We start from the raw sequence: 21,359 nt of genomic DNA on the forward strand, positions 1-21,359 counted from the left end.
CCTGGGGGAGATTTTTGTTAACTCGAGAAAACAAATCATTAACACGGGATCTGATCGGCCATCGACCATGTCTTCACTGTGTTTATTGCAGATTCACCTGGGAAACATCGGCTGTTCAGAACCCTAAGACTGGTCACATGTTTAAATTGAGAACCTCCTCAAACTGTAATTCAGCACAGGTCATCTATGGCATTAGATGCCCGTGCCATAAATGGTACATTGGCCACACTAAAAGGAGGGTTAAACAGAGAATTGCTGAACATGTGAGCAATTTGAGAGTTTATAAAAATGACACCCCATTGGTTGAACATTGGGAACAAATGAAACATCTTGAACAGGATTTACAATTTGTAGTTCTTCTTCAAATATCTGCACCACATGGGGGGAACGTTTCATCTCTCCTATTGAAAAAAGAGCAACAGTTTATTTTTTGCTGGGATACAGTGACACCTAGCAGTTTGAATAGGGAGATTGAATGGAATAGGTTGGTTTAATTCTCTCGCCACTGCTCTCTATAAATTTTGAAAGATGCATGCGCCGGCGTCTTTTCTACTACTGTCAGAAACTTGTACATGGTATGACTCAATCGTGGATCGCTGAAGCAGGCAATGTCCATTTACTGTTGTTATACAATGAGATCATTTAGGATAGATACTGTTAAGTGAATGGTTACGGTGTTGCATATATGTGCTGATTTTCTAATTATGTTCCAGTTATCGTCCTCCTGAAGACACGTTTAGTGAAACATGGTCCATGTTGAGGACAAAAGAAGATCAGAGGGCCTCCTTTTATTAAAGGATTTGATTTTTTACTACACGGTTATGGGAAATATGCACTGATCTGGTGGCATTAAATTGATCCAGTAACTATTGAAGAAGTTCCACTACAATTACTCCCCCATCCTCACAGGAAACAGCCTGCCACTTTCAGTAAAGCTAAGTGACTTTTTTTACATTCAACTTTCATGCGTGATGAACAGTTTAGCTCAAGTAAAACACTTTTGGTAGGCAGGTGGACTCTTGTGCTGTGATATTTGGATGATGCTATTACTTCTGTATTGACTGTGGTCAAAATGTAATGCACTGAGCACAATTTGTAAATTTTAAAAAAATCAATAAAAATATTTCGCTTGTTATAATTATTTAAGTTTTCAAAGGTTTCTTTATTATTGGAGCAGTTAAAATGTAATGCCAAGAAGTGTAGAGCGATGCACTTGGGGTGCAGAAACCCGAAAAAGAGATACCAGATAGGAGGGGAGAGATTAGTAAGCTCGACTCAGGAGAGAGACCTTGGGGTGTTGGTGTCTGAGGATCTGAAGGTGAAGAAACAACGTGACAAGGCGACGGCCGTGGCCAGAAGGACGCTAGGCTGCATAGAGAGGGGTATAACCAGCAGAAGAAAGGAGGTGTTGATGGACCTCTACAAGTCGTTGGTGAGGCCCCACTTTCAGTACTGTGTTCAGTTTTGGAGGCCATATCTAGCTAAGGATGTAAAAAAGACTGGAAGCAGTGCAAAGAAAAGCTATGAAAATGGTATGGGATTTACGTTGCAAACTGTACGAGGAAGGACTTGCCAACCTGAACATGTATACTTTGGAGGAAAGAAGAAATGGGTGACATGATACAGACGTTCAAATATTTGAAAGGTATTAATCCGCAAACAAACCATTTCTGGAGACGGGAAGGTGGTAGAACTAGAAGACATGAATTGAGATTGAAGGGGGGCAGACTCAGGAGTAATGTCAGGAAGTATGTTTTCACAGAGAGTGTGGTGGATATGTGGAATGTCCTCCCGCGGGAGGTGGTGGAGATGAAAATGGTAATTGAATTCAAACATGCGTGGAATAAACACAAAGGAATCCTGTTTAGAAGGAATGGATCCAAGGAATCTCAGCGGAGATTGGATTGGGTCGCGATGCTGGTAATTGGAAAGCAAAACCAGTGCTGGGCAGACTTCTATTGTCTACGCCCTGATCGTGACTGAACAGATAGGGATGGGCTTCAGTGTAAATTTTAAGGGGTTCAATGTTAGCTTCAGAACTTTTAGTACAAGAAGAGTGCTGGGCAGACTTATACAGTCTGTGCCCTGAGAATCGCAAGGACAAATCAAACTCAGGTATACATATAAAGTGTCGCATATCATGTAAAATGAGTTTATCTTGTTAGGCAGACTGGATGGACCGTACAGGTCTTTATCTGCCATCACTTACTATGTTACTGGGAACAAGTCACCTGTGAGAGAGGAGACAAATACCTAGGAGACCCCAGAACAGACAGTAAGGTGGAGTATGAACTCAGACCTTCATTCCCAGAGCTGCAACTGCGTGAATGCTCCAACTTCCAGTAGGATACAGACTTATCCGAGATGCAGTCCGCGTATCAATGCAGGAAGGAGGTCCAGTCGAGTAAAGCATGTGGCCACCAGAGAAGCAACATTGTGTGGAAAGAGTGTAGCAGAGGAATTTCACAAACCACAGGAGCAGTGTAATTCGTCAGAACTGTTGGGGAAAGCAGTGAAGGACACTCATTGGACTGGAGGTAGGATCCACAGTTGTGAAGTCCTTTTCTTTACCTGGTCCTGTCTTAAAGAAGGTGGCAGTAGAGACCAGGGAACCCCCAGGAGGAGGGTGTGTGAGCTCATTTATTTCAGGGATATGGGTACAATTCCAGGCCATTCAGGGAGGCCATAATTTAAGGGTTAAGTGAAGGAGGGGTGGAAAGAACACAGGGAACAAAAAAGGAACCTGTCATTTTGAAGAAGCAAGTGAGGGAAAAAGGTTTCTTGAAGGGGGGGCAGGAAGACATTAGGGACTGAGGGAAGCAAAGACCATGGGGCGCAAGGGTAAAGCCCGTGGCCAGGAGAATCCAGGGTAGCCCAAACCCAAAAGGTACTAGGCCCTATGGATAGGCCCAGAACCCAAGGGGAAGGGTGTGGCTGCCATAGAAAAGGCCAAGAGGACCCAGTGGCAACACTAGAAGGCCTGAGGGGTGGGGAGGTCGAGGTTTTAGCAAGTACCAAAGTGAAGGAAGGGTGCCCAGAACTGGAAATGACCCTGAATTCTCAGGATGAAAGAACCCTGGTGAAGCAAGAAAATACAGGTGAAGCTAGGGGTACAAAGAAAAGATTGGGCCCTAGAAAAGACCTGCAGGTAAAACAAATAGATCAAGTAGAGCCCAAGCCCACAGTCAGGGTTAAGGGACAAAAGTTCCACAAAGGGATCATCAAGAAGATAGGGAGGTGGACTTCTATAAAGGTAACCCTGAAGGTAGGGAAGCTTAAGGAAATGGAGACATTTCCTTCCCAGTGTCCACCAAGGAACAGTTAGGCATTTGGCATTTCAAAAGGCAGAAAGTGACAAGGTGCCCAGACTGAACAAAAAGAAAGCGTAGAATCCCTTTTTCTGACTATGTCAAGGCCCTGGAGTCCAAAGTCAAGGGAACTGGGACCCACAGCCACAATGATGGGGAGCGCAGGACTAGGAGCCCCAGAGAAGACATTACAGGAAGAGGCCTAATTAAGGTTAAAAAGAAACTAATTCCAGGTAGCTGGAGAGAGCCCAGAGCTAGAAAGCCTGGTGAGGACATTTGACAAACAGGCCTGAAGAAAGTTAAGAAAAAAAGGTGTTTTAAGGAATTTGGAGGGCCCTGGACAATGAATAGGGAAGGGCCCATGAAAAGGAATTTGTGCAAAAATCAGAAACCCCAAGCTCAGAAGCCCAGAGATCAAATCAAGCAAAAGGGGCCTGGGTAAAGTGAAGAAGAAATGGAACAGATACAGAATATGGTTGGGAAAAAAGACCACCAACTTTAAAGTCTTTTTAAGAATAGCCCTGAGGAGAGAGGTGAATTAGTCAAGGAGAAGGGTTTCTCAGAGGCAAAAGGCATTTTGAAATGCAGTGAAGAAGGATCTAGATATTTTTGTTTGTATAGAGTAATAATAATACTTATTTAGGAGCCATTGTTTTAGGCCCCATTGAAGCCAGATGTGCTGGAACTTGAGGTTGACAGTCTGAGAAGGAGAAGCTATGGGCCTGGGCTGCCTCAGATTCCATTCCACCTCTAAAAAGGAATAAGCTGAGTGGACTGGAATTACAAAAAAACTGCTTATGACATGGACTATGCCCTGGAGAAGAAAACCAGGTGAATGTGATGTTTTTTGATTTTGGGTTTTGTTTTTTGTTTTTTTTTTTTGGGGGGGGGGGGGGGGGGGTCAGTGTAATAAAACCATGGGGCAGAGGACAGTTATGCTAGTTTGATGTGTGTGTGTGTGTTTTTTAAACTATCCTAGGGGTGGGGCTGTTAAAGACTGGGCTGCAACCAGCTTGCCAGCTAGTCATTTACACTGAAGGATTATAGCACAGTGGGGAGACTACAGTGGGGAGAGAATAGAACTTCTTGTGAACAATAATGGAAGGGTTTGTCACTAGCAACTGAAAGAAATAGGGAATATGCAGATGACTGTGTTTGGAGTCAGCCATGTAGGAAGCTATGGCTACTAATTTGATTATGAAGTTGGAATTCTTTAAACTTGCCTCTTCTTGTTGGACCATTGAAGAAACAGAGATACTGGAAGCTCCAACTGCTAACAAGTAATGGTCTCCCAGTGACTTTGTATTTATTTTAAAGCTGCTAATGGAAGTTTGGTCTGTTGTCCACCCTGACCATAAAAGGAGAAAAAAATAAAAACTACACTGAGCTCTGGTAAATGGCAAAGTTCACTGCTTATTCTTTGGCTGGCCTCCCTGGGGAGGTTCTTATCACAATATTCAGTGTGGATCTTCTAAAAATTCAACTGACAGCAGAGTCTTGAGGAGAAACTTGTGAATTAGTGATAAATTTTACTGTGTACCTTGATGTGGAGAAAGAAGGTATTTAAAAAGATTGGAAGGACAACATAGAAACATGGTAGCTGCAGTTGATAAAGAACCATATCTGCATACTTACCACTGATTCTATTTTTATATATCATCTCCCTGCAGCAACAGAGTGAAAATATTGAAACAAACTGGCAGTCTCTTCAGTAGAGATGGAAAAATATTTAGAAAATAGAGACCAGTCAAACAAATTTAAAAGTTTCTTTTCTTTTTTTTTTAATGTGTTGTTGTTGCTGCTATTTTGCTTGGGGGCGTTCCCCCCTCTTATTAATTTATTTTATTTATTTTCTTCTGTTCTTTTAGTTTTTGTTTTTCTGAAGCTTAGGCACTGGGTTACCTAGTTTCTGGGATTTTTACAGTATCTTTTTTCATTCTAAGGAACTATACCCAATAAGGATAAATTAGGTCTTACCTGCAAATTTTCTTTTCTTGAGTCCCACCAAACCAGCCCAGAAGATTGGGATATGCTCTAAGAACTACTAAACTATGATGTTATCAGTTAAGAACCGTATGCAGCTCCTTAGCTAGTCAGTATTTATTATAACAAAGCAACAGGTAGAATTGAAAAGTAGGACCTTCCATCAGAATTAAGAAACTCCATAATGGACAACAAAAGAACAGCTATAAACAATTTGCTCTATATATTCAGTTAAAGCAGAAGACATACCCCATCGCAAAAATATCTACCCCGATGCCAAAAATAAAAACAACCTGCAGTTCAAAAGAGAAGGGTGGGTTCTGGACTCACCTGATGGGGCTCAAGGGAAGAAAACTAGCAGGTAAGATCTAATTTATCCCTCTTTATCAACCCCCAAGACATACTAAAGCAGTGAATTAAGTTAGGAGGAAAGATGCAGCCCCCTAGCCATAACTTTGGTTCCCATCTTCTCTAGCTTCAGCATCCAACTGATAATGCCAACTAAAGGAATGTAAGGATGCCGAAGCACCTGCCTTACAAATGTCAACTTTCAACACTTCTGGTACTGGGCAACTTTTCAGAATATGTCCTGATGATATTGCTTCTTCAATCCAATGAGCTATTATAGCTAGATGCAACTTCACTTTGCACACTGCTTCAAAAAGTACAAACAGCCTGTCTGACTTTCTATATTCAAGTGTCCTGTTCAGATAGTGTCGTAACATACGAGCAACATGTAGTTTACGAAGACAATTGAAATGTACCTCTTTACTGGCATCACAAAACACCAGTAATGAGAAGGATTGATTAGGGTGAAAAAAGAAAAACACTGTAGGAAGAGGAAGGAAAAGGTCAAAGAAACACTTTCTCAGCTAAAGACCAAGAAAGGTTCTCAACACGATAAGGTTTGAAGCTTCAAAATTCTACCTGCTGGTCTATAGCTGGCTGGATTCAGAGGGACTTACATTAGTACTGGCAGTCAGAAGATTTCCAGTCAGACCCAGATATTTAATATTGGTGCTCAAACATGGCCCAGTATTGAATATCAGGGTCTAATTTAGCTGGCAACTCCAGACTCTGTTTGTTCCATCTTGCTGTGCCATACACCTGAAACAGACTTCCTGAATCAGTGTGTCATGCTCCATCCCTACACCTATTCAAATCCAGGCTAAAAGTCAACCTTTTTGAGGCTGCTTTTAATTATTTTAATCCCTTAGCCACCTATTCAATGCCCATATCTTTTAATCATTCCCAAAATAAATGTATTCCCTAATCACTTATTTGTCCTGTTTGTCTGTCTTGAATAGATTGTAAGCTCTGTCGAACAGTGACTGTCTATTACATGTTCGTGCACAGTGCTGTGTACATCTTATAGCACTTTAGAAATTAGTAGTAGCTGAAAAGATGGCTACCAGAAACACTAAGAGTGACATCTTTTCATCAAAGATAGGCTCAGAGGTTCAAAAAGTGCTTCAACCAGAAAAGAGTGAAAAAATAATGTAAATCCCAAGGAGGAACTATCTTGTGCCTTGGAGGGTTAATCAGCTTATCTACTCTAAAGAAATGTAACACATCCAAATGGTAACAGAAATATTTCTCCTTAACATGACCTCTGAAACCAGGATAAAGCAGACAGCTGAACTTTCAAGGAGGCTAGAGCTAACCCTGTCTCCATATCATCCTGCAAAAATTCCAAAATTTGTGGAATGGAAAATGCAGGGGAAAATATTCCTTCAAAGATTCTCCAAACTCTGATATAAGCTAAAGAAGTAGAAGGGCTCCTACAGCACAATAATGAATTAACTACACATGAAGAATAACCTCTCTTTCTCAACATTGCCCTTTCAAAAGCCAAGCCATAACATAAAACAGAGATGCATCCTACATGCTGAACAGATCTTGGACTAACAAGCGCTCCTTCCCAACAGGAGTGAGCTTCCCATACCAGAATCAAGCCAGAGCTATCAGCACTACAAGTCCCGCATGATTCTGAATTCTCTGAACTATCCTGCTTATCAGAGGTCAAGGTGGAAACACATATAGAAAATCGGACTGTGGCTAAGGTTGAACTAGGGCATCTATACCTGTTGACTTGAGGTCTTTTCTGTAAGAGAGGGAGAGGAGAACTTTTGCATTTAGTGATATCGCCAATAGATCCATCACAGGACAACCCCAATGCTGCACCACTGTCTGGAAGACTAATGAAGAGAGACTCCATTCTCCCACATATATCAGATTCCTACTTATATAATCTGCCTGTACATTTTGTACCCCTGTAATGTGTGCTCCTGAGATACCTTCCAGATTCTCTTCTGCCCAAGTCATCATCATGGTTACTTTCTCTGTGTCTTGCTGATTAGCATCCTTGAGTCTAACTGCCCAGAAAATAAGCTCTCCAGCCAGAGAGACTGGCATCAGTGGTCAACAAAATCCAGTTTGGTACCTCCAGAGTTTTTCCTTTGAGCAAGTTGTAACCAGTACTCCAGAAACTGTCTTACTCATCATGAGAGGGATAAAATCAAGTCCAGATCGTGATACTGATGTGCCCAGTGAGAGAGCAGAGATGTCTTTAACATGTGCATCTTGGCCCATGGAACTAGATCCAGCATCACTGCAGATAGTGCCAAGCAGTCATCATGTGAAGAAACAAGTATCTCAAATTTGGGATTGCAGCTTTATCACTCTTCCTGTGGAAAGCAGTAGTTTGCCTTGTCAGGTTTCTAATTTGTCTCCCAAGTACTCTCACACCTGAGTTGGAGACAAATTGCTCTTGGACAAGTTGACCAATCATTTTCAATCCTGCAGCAACTGCACTATTTGGACTATAGATTCCTTGCTTTCCTTGTAAGATTATGAGCCAATTGTCCAAACAGGGATCAATTAAAATGCCCTCCTTGCAAAAGGCTGCTGCGACAACCACCTCAACCTTTGTGAACGTTCTGGTCATGGCTGCCAGACCAAATGGAAGTGCACAAAACTGGAGATGATGTTGTCCTAGAGTTGTGAATTCGAGAAATCATTGATGTGCCTCTCTGATAGGAATATGCAGGCAAGCTTCCATAAGGTCTACAGAAGTTAAAAACTCCCCTTGCTGTACAGCTATAATTACTGACCATAAGGTCTTCATTTAAAAACTTGGAACCTTGAGAAACCTGTTGACCGATTTAAGATCTAGGATTGGTAGAAAAGTTTCTTCTGTTTCAGTACTACAAATTAAACTCAGTAGCAATGTCTGCTGCCCTTTTCCTTTAGCAGTACTGGAATCACTAGGCATTTACTGAAAAAATTATAGCAAATCTTATTGTATGTTAGATAGATGCCCGATATACTGGATGAAGGCAGCATCCTCTTCTTTCTTTTTACATCTATTGACAGAATGATTGAACTGTCACAACTTCAGGCAATTTTCCCTATTTGGGAACATTGTCCTGACTCCCATTTTGAAAAATAAAAAAGTAGGCTCACCAGAAGTATCAAACTACAGATCAGTCATTTCAATCCCTTTGGTTGCAAAGATATTGGAGGGCTGGATGATAATTCAGTTGGAAAATTTAATATTTTACATGCAGCACAGTCTGGTTTCTGCAAAAACATAGCACAGAAACAATTCTTTGCTCTCTTATAGCTTTTGGGAAATTGTTATTGAGCCAGGGACGACAAATGATAGTTCTCCAGTTCGATCTTTCTAGTGCTTTTGACTTGGTAGATCATAATTTATTATTAAATATCCTCAGTGAGATTGGATTAACAGGTGCTGTTTTGTCCTGGTTTCATGGCTTTCTAACTAGCAGATAAGATCAGGTCAAAATGAAGGTTGAACTATCCAATAGTTAGTCATCCAATTATGAAGTTCCTCAGGTGTCGCTCCCCTCCCCAGTTTTACTTAAATGTACTACTGCAGTCACTTGACTTTCAACTAGATAAATTAAGTTTTAGATCTTTAACATATGCGGATGATTTTCCGAAATGCTTCTAGTCAGTCATGATTGGGCTGAGACACAAAATCAATTAAAATGCTGCATGAATACCACTGAGGCATGGATTTGTAACCATAAACTCAAGTTAAACAGAGAAAAGACTGAATTTTTACTAGTGGCTACTGTTAATCATCCTTGGACCAAGCCTTTCAATTAGACAAGGATCATTACTCTCTGGAATCCACAGCATGTATTTTAGGGGTTCAAGTAGATAACCTCTTATCAATAGAACATCAGACAAACATCTTGGTTAAAAGTTCTTTTGTTTTAATGAAGAAATTGTGTTCTATTAGGAAATACTTTGATCTACCTAGGTTCACTCTGATAGTTCAGGCACTTCTGTTATCCCAATTAGATTACAGTTATAGTGCTTATGCAGGTTGTTCAAAAGCTGTGTTTAAGAAACTACAGACTATTCAGAATACGGCAATTAGGCTTACTTTTACTGCTAGAAAGTCTGATAGGGTGATTCCCCTCTTTCTCCAATTGCATTGGCTTCTAATTGAGGCATCTGTAAAATTTAAGATCTGTATGATGGCCTTCATGGGATAGCTCCTGCATACCTAGTTGGTTCTGTCTCAGTATCCCATGGCAATTTGCAATACTGTTTTTGGAATCAGATGAAAATAGAATTTCCCTACTGTAAAAGGTATTAAATCTCTTAAACATGACAATACGTCACTTATGTATCAAGTGGTTTCATTCGCAATTCTCTTCCAGGAGAAGTCAGATATTTAACAGATTGTCATTTAGACAGGCACTTAAAACCTTTCTGTTTAGGGAATATTGGATTGATTGATATTTATTTTTTGTAGGTATGACACTACGTTAATTCCTTGTTAGTATGTTCTGTATTTCGTGGGATGTTACCAGTTTTCTTTTATGTGACCTGCTTTGAGCTGTGCAGGTATCTGCAGGCTATAAGAATCAGAAAGTAAGCAAGTAAGCTGAATCAATCTCAGAAGGGTCTGCCTGATAGCAATCACTGTCCTTCTGGATCGACAAAGAAATTCCACAAAGGCTTCTGGAATAGAGCAAGCAAACTCTATGGCGTGTCAAGAATAATTTCTAGCACCCATGCATTTGATGTGATGTCACCCCACCACCAGTAAACAGCTTAAGACACCCCCCTACTGCTAACACTAGAGGACAGGTTAGCACACCTTCAATGGGAACTATCTGCAGAGGTTCCAGTGGTCTCATTCAGTGGAGGAGTAGCCTAGCGGTTAGTGCAGCAGGCTTTGGTCCTGGGGAACTGGGATCGATTCCCGCTGCAGCTCCTTGTGACTCTGGGTAAAGTCACTTAACCCTCCGTCGCCCCAGATAGACCGCTTTGGATGTGGTTGCAAAAACTGTAGAAAAGCGTCTATGACTACCTCAAAAGGACTGTCCTCTAAAAGGGAACACCACTCACTCTACCAGATCTAAATCTCCTAGAATTTCTGGTGACCTTTGTTAGATGACCACCTAGCTGAGGACCTACAATTATCTTCTGATAATCTAGGGACTTTCAACTATAAGAGACTCTTGACAAGCTTCTCCAACTCACCTCCAAACAAGAGACCCCCCATTGAAAGGTAGCTTGCTAAGAGACATTTTAGAAGCAACATAAGCACATCAATTTCTAAGCCACAAACCCCAGAAGTGCCATATTCTTAATCAAAGCTCTAACCAAATCACATAAAGCACTTGCCAAATAAGCTGTTCCCATATCCAAATGCCCAGAAATAGCAACCACCAATGATGAAGACACACCTTTTGCTAGTTGCTCAGACTAGCATGAGAAAACACAGCTTCCACAACCTGCCACCTGTAACACCAAGGCTGAACCCTCAAAAGGCTGCTATGATACTGGGGTTCCTTCAATGTCACACCCCTTCTACTGGGATAGTAGTCTTTCTAGTCAACGCCAAAACCACGGCATCTATCTTAGGTAACTTAGGTTTGTCATTAACAAGAGACAAAACTGGTTAGAACCTAGGCAAGGACTTCTTGACGTGAAGCACTACATCCAGAACTTCCCATTCCACAGACATTATACCAACAGCTTTAGGGGCCCTTTTACTAAGGGGCGTAGGTGCCTATGCACGTCATGCGTCAATTTGGAACTACTGCCCAGCTACAGTGAGCAGCAGGTGGTAATTCCATTTTTTAAGTGCATCCGATACGAGCGGCAGTGGCATTAACCAGGAGGTAATCGGCAGTGTACACAAGCTGACAATTACCACCTGGTTAACACGTGAGACCTTATTGCTAAGTGGCGGTAAGGTCTCAGGCCCAAAATGGATGTGCACCAATTTTTATTTTGCCGCATATCCATTTTTGGCCCCAAAAAGGCCTTTTTTACAGGTGCGCTGAAAAATGGACCTGCAAGCGTCCAATACATGTGCCTACAACAGCGCAGGCCATTTTTCAGCGCACCTTAGTAAAAGGACCCCTTAGTAGATTTCTTAACACTAATCAAAAGAGGATCATCTGAAGCCACACTCTAGACTGAGTAGTCCACTGAAATCTTAAGGGCTGCTAACAACTGAGAAATTAAGTAGGTCAATTCATCCCAGCAAAAAAGTTGCACCTCTAAATTATGAGATTGTACTGGAACCTCAATATCAGGGTTGGCATCATCCAAAGAATCAATAAAAGCTAAGTCCTCCTGATCCTGTAACACATCCTGTCTAGGACAGGCAAAAGATATTTCAAAGATCTCCTGCAGCATCTCCTCATACAAAATCTTTATGCATTAATAAAGCAAGCTCAAGAAAAAAGAAACCCTGTTCAACCTCAGAATTCCTGGATGTGTTTTAACTTGCTAGCCTCAAAAGAAGCTGCATCTGAAGGCAGGACAACTCAGGCAGAAACTATGGGGATTCTGGGATGCAGTTCCTGCCAAAACCAGCTCCACCACAGATTAAGAAATTTTCCTAGAAGACACCAAGCTGCTAATGGAAATATTGCACTGAGAAAGCACCAAGCTTTTCCTACCAGCTGACGTCAGTTGCTCTGCTCTCTCCTCACAACCCCAACAGCAAGCAAATCTAGTGCCTGTTTGTCGGCATTCCCCACAAAATAAATAGTGCTTCACCTTTTCTAGCTGTGCTGCCCACCCATTGGAGACAGAAATAATGAATGGCTTTTAACTGATGACATTGTTCAGTACTTCTCACCCTCCACCCGCTGGCAAGAGAACACAACCCAAGTGTCTGGATTAATAACAGAAAAAGTCTTTACAGGCTGAAGAAGTACCCTTACTACCTAAACAATGAACATAAACTCTCTCTAATCAAACTGCATTTACATTCGTAGTACTGAGTGTCAAGAACACAGATTTGACTAAAGCGTCTGTGCTTCCTAATGGAAATCAAACCCATTCTAGCCAATGAGGTAATCTCTCAGTACATTCTTCACCAGTGATATCATAACATGTTAATCTACAACTTATATCAGAATCACAAAAGAACCAGGAGATCAACAATGATTTCCCTTCTAGGGTGGATGGGAGTCATTCAAAATCAATGAAATTCTATTTTTTATGATATTTAAGACAACTTATATGACTTGACAGGCAATGACATGTACATCTAAGCAGTGGGCCAAACATTTAATTTAGCCACTTGCCAGAACAGATTAGACTAACGCAATCAACTGGAAGACTATATAACTAGAGGAGAGCTACAGAATAAGGTTAGGTGATGGCACTATTCTGTATAATTAGGTAATAAGCATAGTCCATAACAGTTTCGGAGCTGGATAATATTCAGGCTCAGATGCATTACTGACATGTCAAAATAAAGTATGCTAGACTGATGAAAAGGAAAAGAAAAAGTGACTGATTAAGAAAAAAAAAAGAATAAACTTCTGCATTATATTTCATTTTCAACACCTACTTTTTAAAGGCTGATTGGTATGTATGGACTTGCATCAAGGCAAAATGATCCATGGGAGGTACATACACATCAAGGTGGAAGAAGTCAACACACACCGTCAAATACTACAGTTAAATTGGTCAAGTGTAACCCCCAGCCAGTGGCGTTCCTAGGGGGGCTGACACCCGGGGTGGCTCGCCGATCGGCCCCCCCCCCAGGGTGTAGCGCCCCCCGGGTGCAACGCGATCCCCCCCCCCCCCGGCGACACATGACTATCCCCCCTCCCCTTACTCTGCTATCCCAATCCCTGGTGGTCTAGAGGTACCTCTTCAGAGCAGGAAAGAGCCCCCTCTTTCCTGCCCGGAGCTGCTAGCTGCCCTGCATCCTCCTGTCCTGTGGTGAGTCCGGCTCTCGGCGTTTCAAAATGGCCGTCGAGAGTTGAAGCAGCCTCGCGAGACGTCAACTCTCGGTGGCCATTTTGAAATGCCGAGAGCTGGACTCACCACAGGACAGGATGCAGGGCAGCTAGCAGCTCCAGGCAGGAAAGAGGGGGCTCTTTCCTGCCCCAAAGAGGTACCTCTAGACCACCAGGGATTGGGATAGCAGAGTAAGGGAAGGAGAGGGGAAGGAGAGATGACAGGGGGGAGGTGAGGGCATGGAAGGGGCAGGACAGGGGACGAGAAAGGGGCAGCTCCCCCCAGCGAAACGACACCCCCCCGGTGCATCTTTACCTGCTGGGGGGGGGGGGGGGTGGCGGCACGCGTCTGTCAGCAACGCTCGTTCCTTGCTCCCTCTGCCCCGTTACAGGAAATAACCCGTTCCGGGGCCAGAGGGAGCAGAGAACGAGAGTTGCCGACAGATGCGCGGCACCCCCCCCCCCCCCCCCCCCCAGCGGCGTGCACCCGGGGCGGACCGCCCCCACCGCCCCCCCCTTAGTACGCCACTGCCCCCAGCCATAGAATATCTGGACCTGGCAAAGCAAGAGGTACAGTTTTGCATTAGTAATGTCAAACTGCATAGGGCTAATAATGTTAAAGGGTTCAATGTGAATCATGATCAACAATAAACAAGTCACTGAGCTGTTATCCCTTCATACTTTGACATGTCCCATAATATACACACACTACTTGTAAAAGATGATGTGAACAAGCACAAATCAGTTCCTTTTGAAATTCAAACTTTCAGCAAACTGGCCATAGAACAATGACACAACAAAATGAAACATATGAGAACTTCATATATTCAAATAAGAAAAAAACAAATCAAAACAAAATTATTGGGGTAATAAGAATAAAGGAATATATTAAACTGTTCTCTTCTTGATTATGCAATCCACATCTATTTCTTCTTCCGTTCCTGAATGCAACGTGGACAGAACCTAAGGGGGGAAAAAAAGATCAATTTGTGCATCACAAAAGTTTATCTGGCTTCCAGATCCAATTTGTCTCACTTCACTTCCTAAAGAAACCTAGGATCTCCCCAGAAGGTCAAATAATAAAGCACAACATAATGTCAGCTCCCTCTTGAGGTTCTCAGAGTATTACTTTTCAAATCCAGTTCTTCAGAATCACAAACAGATCTAAATTTCATATAATTCTAATGTTTAGAAACAGTAGGTAAGAAGGACTGATGGTTCTACAATTCCCTCTAGATACACTTACCTTTCTCATTGGTACAACATTTTAAAAAATTGATAATTCTAAAAAGAAAAGAAACTAGGTAGGACTCTTGAACTCTTTGGGTCATTTGTAAGTACAGCAACAGATTCAAGGGTACATTTTCAAAAGCCTGGTTGGTATCTATGGGGGTAATTCTCTATAGATCGACTAAAGTTAGGCACTGGGATAATGCGTGCTAAGTGCAACTTCTATAATGGCAATTGTGCACACAAATGCCACTGCAGAACAATAGTGTAAGTCCACAGTTGTGTGCCTAAATTTATGCAGGTACAGCTATGTCAGCTCGATGACTGGTGTAGATGTTCATGTCTAACTGCAAGCAGTTAGGCACATAACTGCTAGTATTCTATAACGCAGGCAAGTAAGTGCTAGGCACGCTCCTAACCCACCCACCCATGCTTCCCTGTAGTTGAATGCTATGGAATTTGCAGAATCCCAACTAACAGCAGTTGCACGTGTAACTTCTAATTAGTGACAATTAGCGAATGCTACATACCTGTAGAAGGTATTCTCCGAGGACAGCAGGCTGATTGTTCTCACTGATGGGTGACGTCCACGGCAGCCCCTCCAATCGGAATCTTCACTAGCAAAAGCCTTTGCTAGCCCTCGCGCGCCGATGCGCACCGCGCATGCGCGGCCGTCTTCCCGCCAGAAACCGGCTCGTGCCGGCCAGTCTCATAGAGAAGGGAAGACACAACTCCAAAGGGGAGGCGGGCGGGTTTGTGAGAACAATCAGCCTGCTGTCCTCGGAGAATACCTTCTACAGGTATGTAGCATTCGCTTTCTCCGAGGACAAGCAGGCTGCTTGTTCTCACTGATGGGGTATCCCTAGCCCCCAGGCTCACTCAAAACAACAACCATGGTCAATTGGGCCTCGCAACGGTGAGGACATAACTGAGATTGACCTAAAAAAATTTACCAACTAACTGAGAGTGCAGCCTGGAACAGAACAAACAGGGCCCTCGGGGGGTGGAGTTGGATCCTAAAGCCCAAACAGGTTCTGAAGTACTGACTGCCCGAACCGACTGTCGCGTCGGGTATCCTGCTGCAGGCAGTAATGGGATGTGAATGTGTGGACAGATGACCACGTCGCAGCTTTGCAAATCTCTTCAATAGTGGCTGACTTCAAGTGGGCTACCGACGCTGCCATGGCTCTAACATTATGAGCCGTGACATGACCCTCAAGAGCCAGCCCAGCCTGGGCGTAAGTGAAGGAAATGCAATCTGCTAGCCAATTGGATATGGTGCGTTTTCCTACAGCCACTCCCCTCCTATTGGGATCAAAAGAAACAAACAATTGGGCGGACTGTCTGTTGGGCTGTGTCCGCTCCAAATAGAAGGCCAATGCTCTTTTGCAGTCCAATGTGTGCAGCTGACGTTCAGCAGGGCAGGAATGAGGACGGGGAAAGAATGTTGGCAAGACAATTGACTGGTTCAGATGGAACTCCGACACAACCTTCGGCAAGAACTTAGGGTGAGTGCGGAGGACTACTCTGTTATGATGAAATTTGGTGTAAGGGGCCTGGGCTACCAGGGCCTGAAGCTCACTGACTCTACGAGCTGAGGTAACTGCCACCAAGAAAATGACCTTCCAGGTCAAGTACTTCAGATGGCAGGAATTCAGTGGCTCAAAAGGAGGTTTCATCAGCTGGGTGAGAACGACATTGAGATCCCATGACACTGTAGGAGGCTTGACAGGGGGCTTTGACAAAAGCAAACCTCTCATGAAGCGAACAACTAAAGGCTGTCCTGAGATTGGCTTACCTTCCACACGGTAATGGTATGCACTGATTGCACTAAGGTGAACCCTTACAGAGTTGGTCTTGAGACCAGACTCAGACAGGTGCAGAAGGTATTCAAGCAGGGTCTGTGTAGGACAAGAGCGAGGATTTAGGGCCTTGCTGTCACACCAGACGGCAAACCTCCTCCATAGAAAGCAGTAACTCCTCTTAGTGGAATCTTTCCTGGAAGCAAGCAAGATGCGGGAGACACCCTCTGACAGGCCCAAAGAGGCAAAGTCTACGCTCTCAACATCCAGGCCGTGAGAGCCAGGGACCGGAGGCTGGGATGCAGAAGCGCCCCTTCGTCCTGTGTGATGAGGGTCGGAAAACACCCCAATCTCCACGGTTCTTCGGAGGACAACTCCAGAAGAAGAGGGAACCAGATCTGACGCGGCCAAAAAGGAGCAATCAGAATCATGGTGCCTCGGTCTTGCTTGAGTTTCAACAAAGTCTTCCCCACCAGAGGTATGGGAGGATAAGCATACAGCAGACCCTCCCCCCAGTCCAGGAGGAAGGCATCCGATGCCAGTCTGTTGTGGGCCTCAAGCCTGGAACAGAACTGAGGGACTTTGTGGTTGGCTCGAGATGCGAAGAGATCCACCAAGGGGGTGCCCCACACCTGGAAGATCTGTCGCACTACACGAGAATTGAGCGACCACTCGTGAGGTTGCATAATCCTGCTCAACCTGTCGGCCAGACTGTTGTTTACGCCTGCCAGATATGTGGCTTGGAGCACCATGCCGTGACGGCGAGCCCAGAGCCACATGCTGACGGCTTCCTGACACAGGGGGCGAGATCCGGTGCCCCCCTGCTTGTTGACGTAATACATGGCAACCTGGTTGTCTGTCTGAATTTGGATAATTTGGTGGGACAGCCGATCTCTGAAAGCCTTCAGAGCGTTCCAGATCGCTCGCAACTCCAGAAGATTGATCTGCAGATCGCGTTCCTGGAGGGACCAGCTGCCTTGGGTGTGAAGCCCATCGACATGAGCTCCCCATCCCAGGAGAGACGCATCCGTTGTCAGCACTTTCTGTGGCTGAGGAATTTGGAAAGGACGTCCCAGAGTCAAATTGGACCAAATCGTCCACCAATACAGGGATTTGAGAAAACTCGGGGACAGGTGGATCACGTCTTCTAGATCCCCAGCCGCCTGAAACCACTGGGAAGCTAGGGTCCATTGAGCAGATCTCATGTGAAGGCGGGCCATGGGAGTCACATGGACTGTGGAGGCCATGTGGCCCAGCAATCTCAACATCTGCCGAGCTGTGATCTGCTGCGACGCTCGCACCCGCGAGACGAGGGACAACAAGTTGTTGGCTCTCGCCTCTGGGAGATAGGCGCGAGCTGTCCGAGAATCCAGCAGAGCTCCTATGAATTCGAGTTTCTGGACTGGGAGAAGATGGGACTTTGGGTAATTTATCACAAACCCCAGTAGCTCCAGGAGGCGAATAGTCATCTGCATGGACTGCAGGGCTCCTGCCTCGGATGTGTTCTTCACCAGCCAATCGTCGAGATACGGGAACACGTGTACCCCCAGTCTGCGAAGTGCCGCTGCTACTACAGCCAAGCACTTTGTGAACACTCTGGGCGCAGAGGCGAGCCCAAAGGGTAGCACACAGTACTGGAAGTGACGTGTGCCCAGCTGAAATCGCAGATACTGTCTGTGAGCTGGCAGTATCGGGATGTGCGTGTAGGCGTCCTTCAAGTCCAGAGAGCATAGCCAATCATTTTCCTGAATCATGGGAAGGAGGGTGCCCAGGGAAAGCATCCTGAACTTTTCTTTTACGAGATATTTGTTCAGGGCCCTTAGGTCTAGGATGGGACGCATCCCCCCTGTTTTCTTTTCCACAAGGAAGTACCTGGAATAGAATCCCAGCCCTTCCTGCCCGGATGGCACGGGCTCGACCGCATTGGCGCTGAGAAGGGCGGAGAGTTCCTCTGCAAGTACCTGCTTGTGCTGGAAGCTGTAAGACTGAGCTCCCGGTGGACAATTTGGAGGTTTTGAGGCCAAATTGAGGGTGTATCCTTGCCGGACTATTTGAAGAACCCACTGATCGGAGGTTATGAGAGGCCACCTTTGGTGAAAAGCTTTCAACCTCCCTCCGACTGGCAGGTCACCAGGCACTGACACTTGGATGTCGGCTATGCTCTGCTGGAGCCAGTCAAAAGCTCGTCCCTTGCTTTTGCTGGGGAGCCGAGGGGCCTTGCTGAGGCGCACGCTGCTGACGAGAGCGAGCGCGCTGGGGCTTAGCCTGGGCTACAGGCTGTCGAGAAGGAGGATTGTACCTACGCTTGCCAGAAGAGTAGGGAACAGTCTTCCTTCCCCCCAAAAATCTTCTACCTGTAGAGGTAGATGCTGAAGGCTGCCGGCGGGAGAACTTGTCGAATGCGGTATCCCGCTGGTGGAGCTGCTCTACCACCTGTTCGACTTTCTCTCCAAAAATGTTATCCGTACGGCAAGGCGAGTCCGCAATCCGCTGCTGGAGTCTGTTCTCCAGGTCGGAGGCACGCAGCCATGAGAGCCTGCGCATCACCACACCTTGAGCAGCGGCCCTGGACGCAACATCAAAAGTGTCATACACCCCTCTGGCCAGGAATTTTCTGCATGCCTTCATCTGCCTGACCACCTCCTGAAAAGGCTTGGCTTGTTCAGGGGGGAGCGCATCCACCAAGCCCGCCAACTGCCGCACATTGTTCCGCATGTGTATGCTCGTGTAGAGCTGGTAGGACTGAATTTTGGCCACGAGCATAGAAGAATGGTAGGCCTTCCTCCCAAAGGAGTCTAAGGTTCTAGAGTCTTTGCCCGGGGGCGCCGAAGCATGCTCCCTAGAACTCTTAGCCTTCTTTAGGGCCAAATCCACAACTCCAGAGTCATGAGGCAACTGGGTGCGCATCAGCTCTGGGTCCCCATGGATCCGGTACTGGGACTCGATCTTCTTGGGAATGTGGGGATTAGTTAGAGGCTTGGTCCAGTTCGCCATCAATGTCTTTTTCAGGACATGGTGCATGGGTACTGTGGACGCTTCCTTAGGTGGAGAAGGATAGTCCAGGAGCTCAAACATTTCAGCCCTGGGCTCGTCCTCCACAACCACCGGGAAGGGGATGGCCGTAGACATCTCCCGGACAAAGGAAGCGAAAGACAGACTCTCAGGAGGAGAAAGCTGCCTTTCAGGAGAGGGAGTGAGATCAGAGGGAAGACCCTCAGACTCCTCGTCAGAGAAATATCTGATGTCTTCCTCTTCCTCCCACGAGGCCTCACCCTCGGTGTCAGACACAAGCTCACGAACCTGTGTCTGCAACCGCGCCCGGCTCGACTCTGTGGAACCACGTCCACGATGGGGGCGTCGAGAGGTAGACTCCCTCGCCCGCATCGGCGAAGCTCCCTCCGCCGACGTAGTCAGGGAGCCTTCCTGGGAGGCGACGGCAGTCGGTACCGCAAGCGGCACCGAGGCCGGCGACCTCACCCCGGGCGATGGACCAGCCGGCGCCACGCTCGACGGTACCGGTGGCGCAAGCACCGCCGGTACCGGAGGGGTAGGGCGCAACAGCTCTCCCAGAATCTCTGGGAGAACGGCCCGGAGGCTCTCGTTCAGAGCGGCTGCAGAAAAAGGCAGGGAAGTCGATGCAGGCGTCGACGTCAGAACCTGTTCCGGGCGTGGAGGCTGTTCCGGGCTGTCCAGAGTGCAGCGCATCGACACCTCTTGAACAGAGGGTGAGCGGTCCTCTCGGTGCCGATGCCTGCTGGGTGCCGACTGCCTCGGCGACCCAGAGCTCTCGGTGCCGACACAGGAAGGAGACCGGTGTCGATGCTTCTTAGATTTTTTGCGAAGCACGTCACCGGCGCTTCCCGGCACCGACGAGGAGGACGTAGAATCCAGCCGTCTCTTCCTCGGGGCCGAGACCGAAGAGGGTCGATCTCGGGGGGGCTGTACCGCAGGAGCCCTCAGGGTAGGGGGAGACCCACCCGAAGGCTCACCGCCACCAGCACGGGAATGGACAGCCCTCACCTGCACTCCAGACGAAGCACCACAGTCCGACGACATCAGCAGACGGGGTCCCTGTACCACCGACGTCGATACAGTCGTCCGATGTCTCAGCGCCGATGCAGAGGGTCGATGCCTCGATGCACTCGATGCACTGGCAGCCGAGGATAAAGGTCTGGACGCTGAAGACGTCGATGCACTCGATACCCCCGGTGTCGATGCCGACGAAGAGCCCGAGAACAAAAAGTTCCACTGGGCTAACCTCGCTACCTGAGTCCGCTTCTGTAAAAGGGAACACAGACTACAGGCCTGAGGGCGGTGCTCGGCCCCCAGACACCGAAGACACGAAGCGTGCCTGTCAGTGAGCGAGATTACCTGGGCGCACTGGGTGCACTTCTTGAAGCCGCTGGAAGGCTTCGATGTCATGGGCGGAAAAATCACGCCGGCGAGATCAAAAGTCGAAATTTGGCACCAGAAAAATAGCGGGAAGGAAATTTCGACTGGGGCCTAAATGAGGCCTACCCCGACAACGAAAGAAAACTTACCGGGGCGAAAAAAAACTCGAAGTACAGGAAGGGAAAGACCCAAAGAGGTCTTTCCGAAACAATTTGTAAAGTTTCTCTCTGAAACGAGTCAAAAACGACGCGTGAGGTCGACTTTTCGGGGCACGAACGGCAAAACACAACCGTACCGAGCGCGGAGAAAAGAAGACTGGCCGGCACGAGCCGGTTTCGGGCGGGAAGACGGCCGCGCATGCGCATCGGCGCGCGAGGGCTAGCAAAGGC

At 46.1% G+C, this 21,359-nt stretch overlaps 1 protein-coding gene across 1 annotated transcript in view; it reads right to left on the bottom strand.

Annotated features, from left to right (window-relative positions):
* Positions 1–14,279: 14,279 nt before the first annotated feature.
* The window catches only part of ING5 (inhibitor of growth family member 5), a 327,421-nt gene continuing 320,341 nt past the window's right edge, over positions 14,280–21,359 (bottom strand). Inside the window, exon 8 of the mRNA XM_030216998.1 lies at positions 14,280–14,509. Within this exon, the coding sequence (XP_030072858.1) occupies positions 14,470–14,509 (40 nt within the window). The 3' untranslated portion in view covers positions 14,280–14,469. The remainder of the gene's footprint in view (positions 14,510–21,359) is intronic.

This window comes from Microcaecilia unicolor, chromosome 10 (assembly GCF_901765095.1).
Source record: "Microcaecilia unicolor chromosome 10, aMicUni1.1, whole genome shotgun sequence".
In the NCBI taxonomy this organism is placed as follows: domain Eukaryota; kingdom Metazoa; phylum Chordata; class Amphibia; order Gymnophiona; family Siphonopidae; genus Microcaecilia; species Microcaecilia unicolor.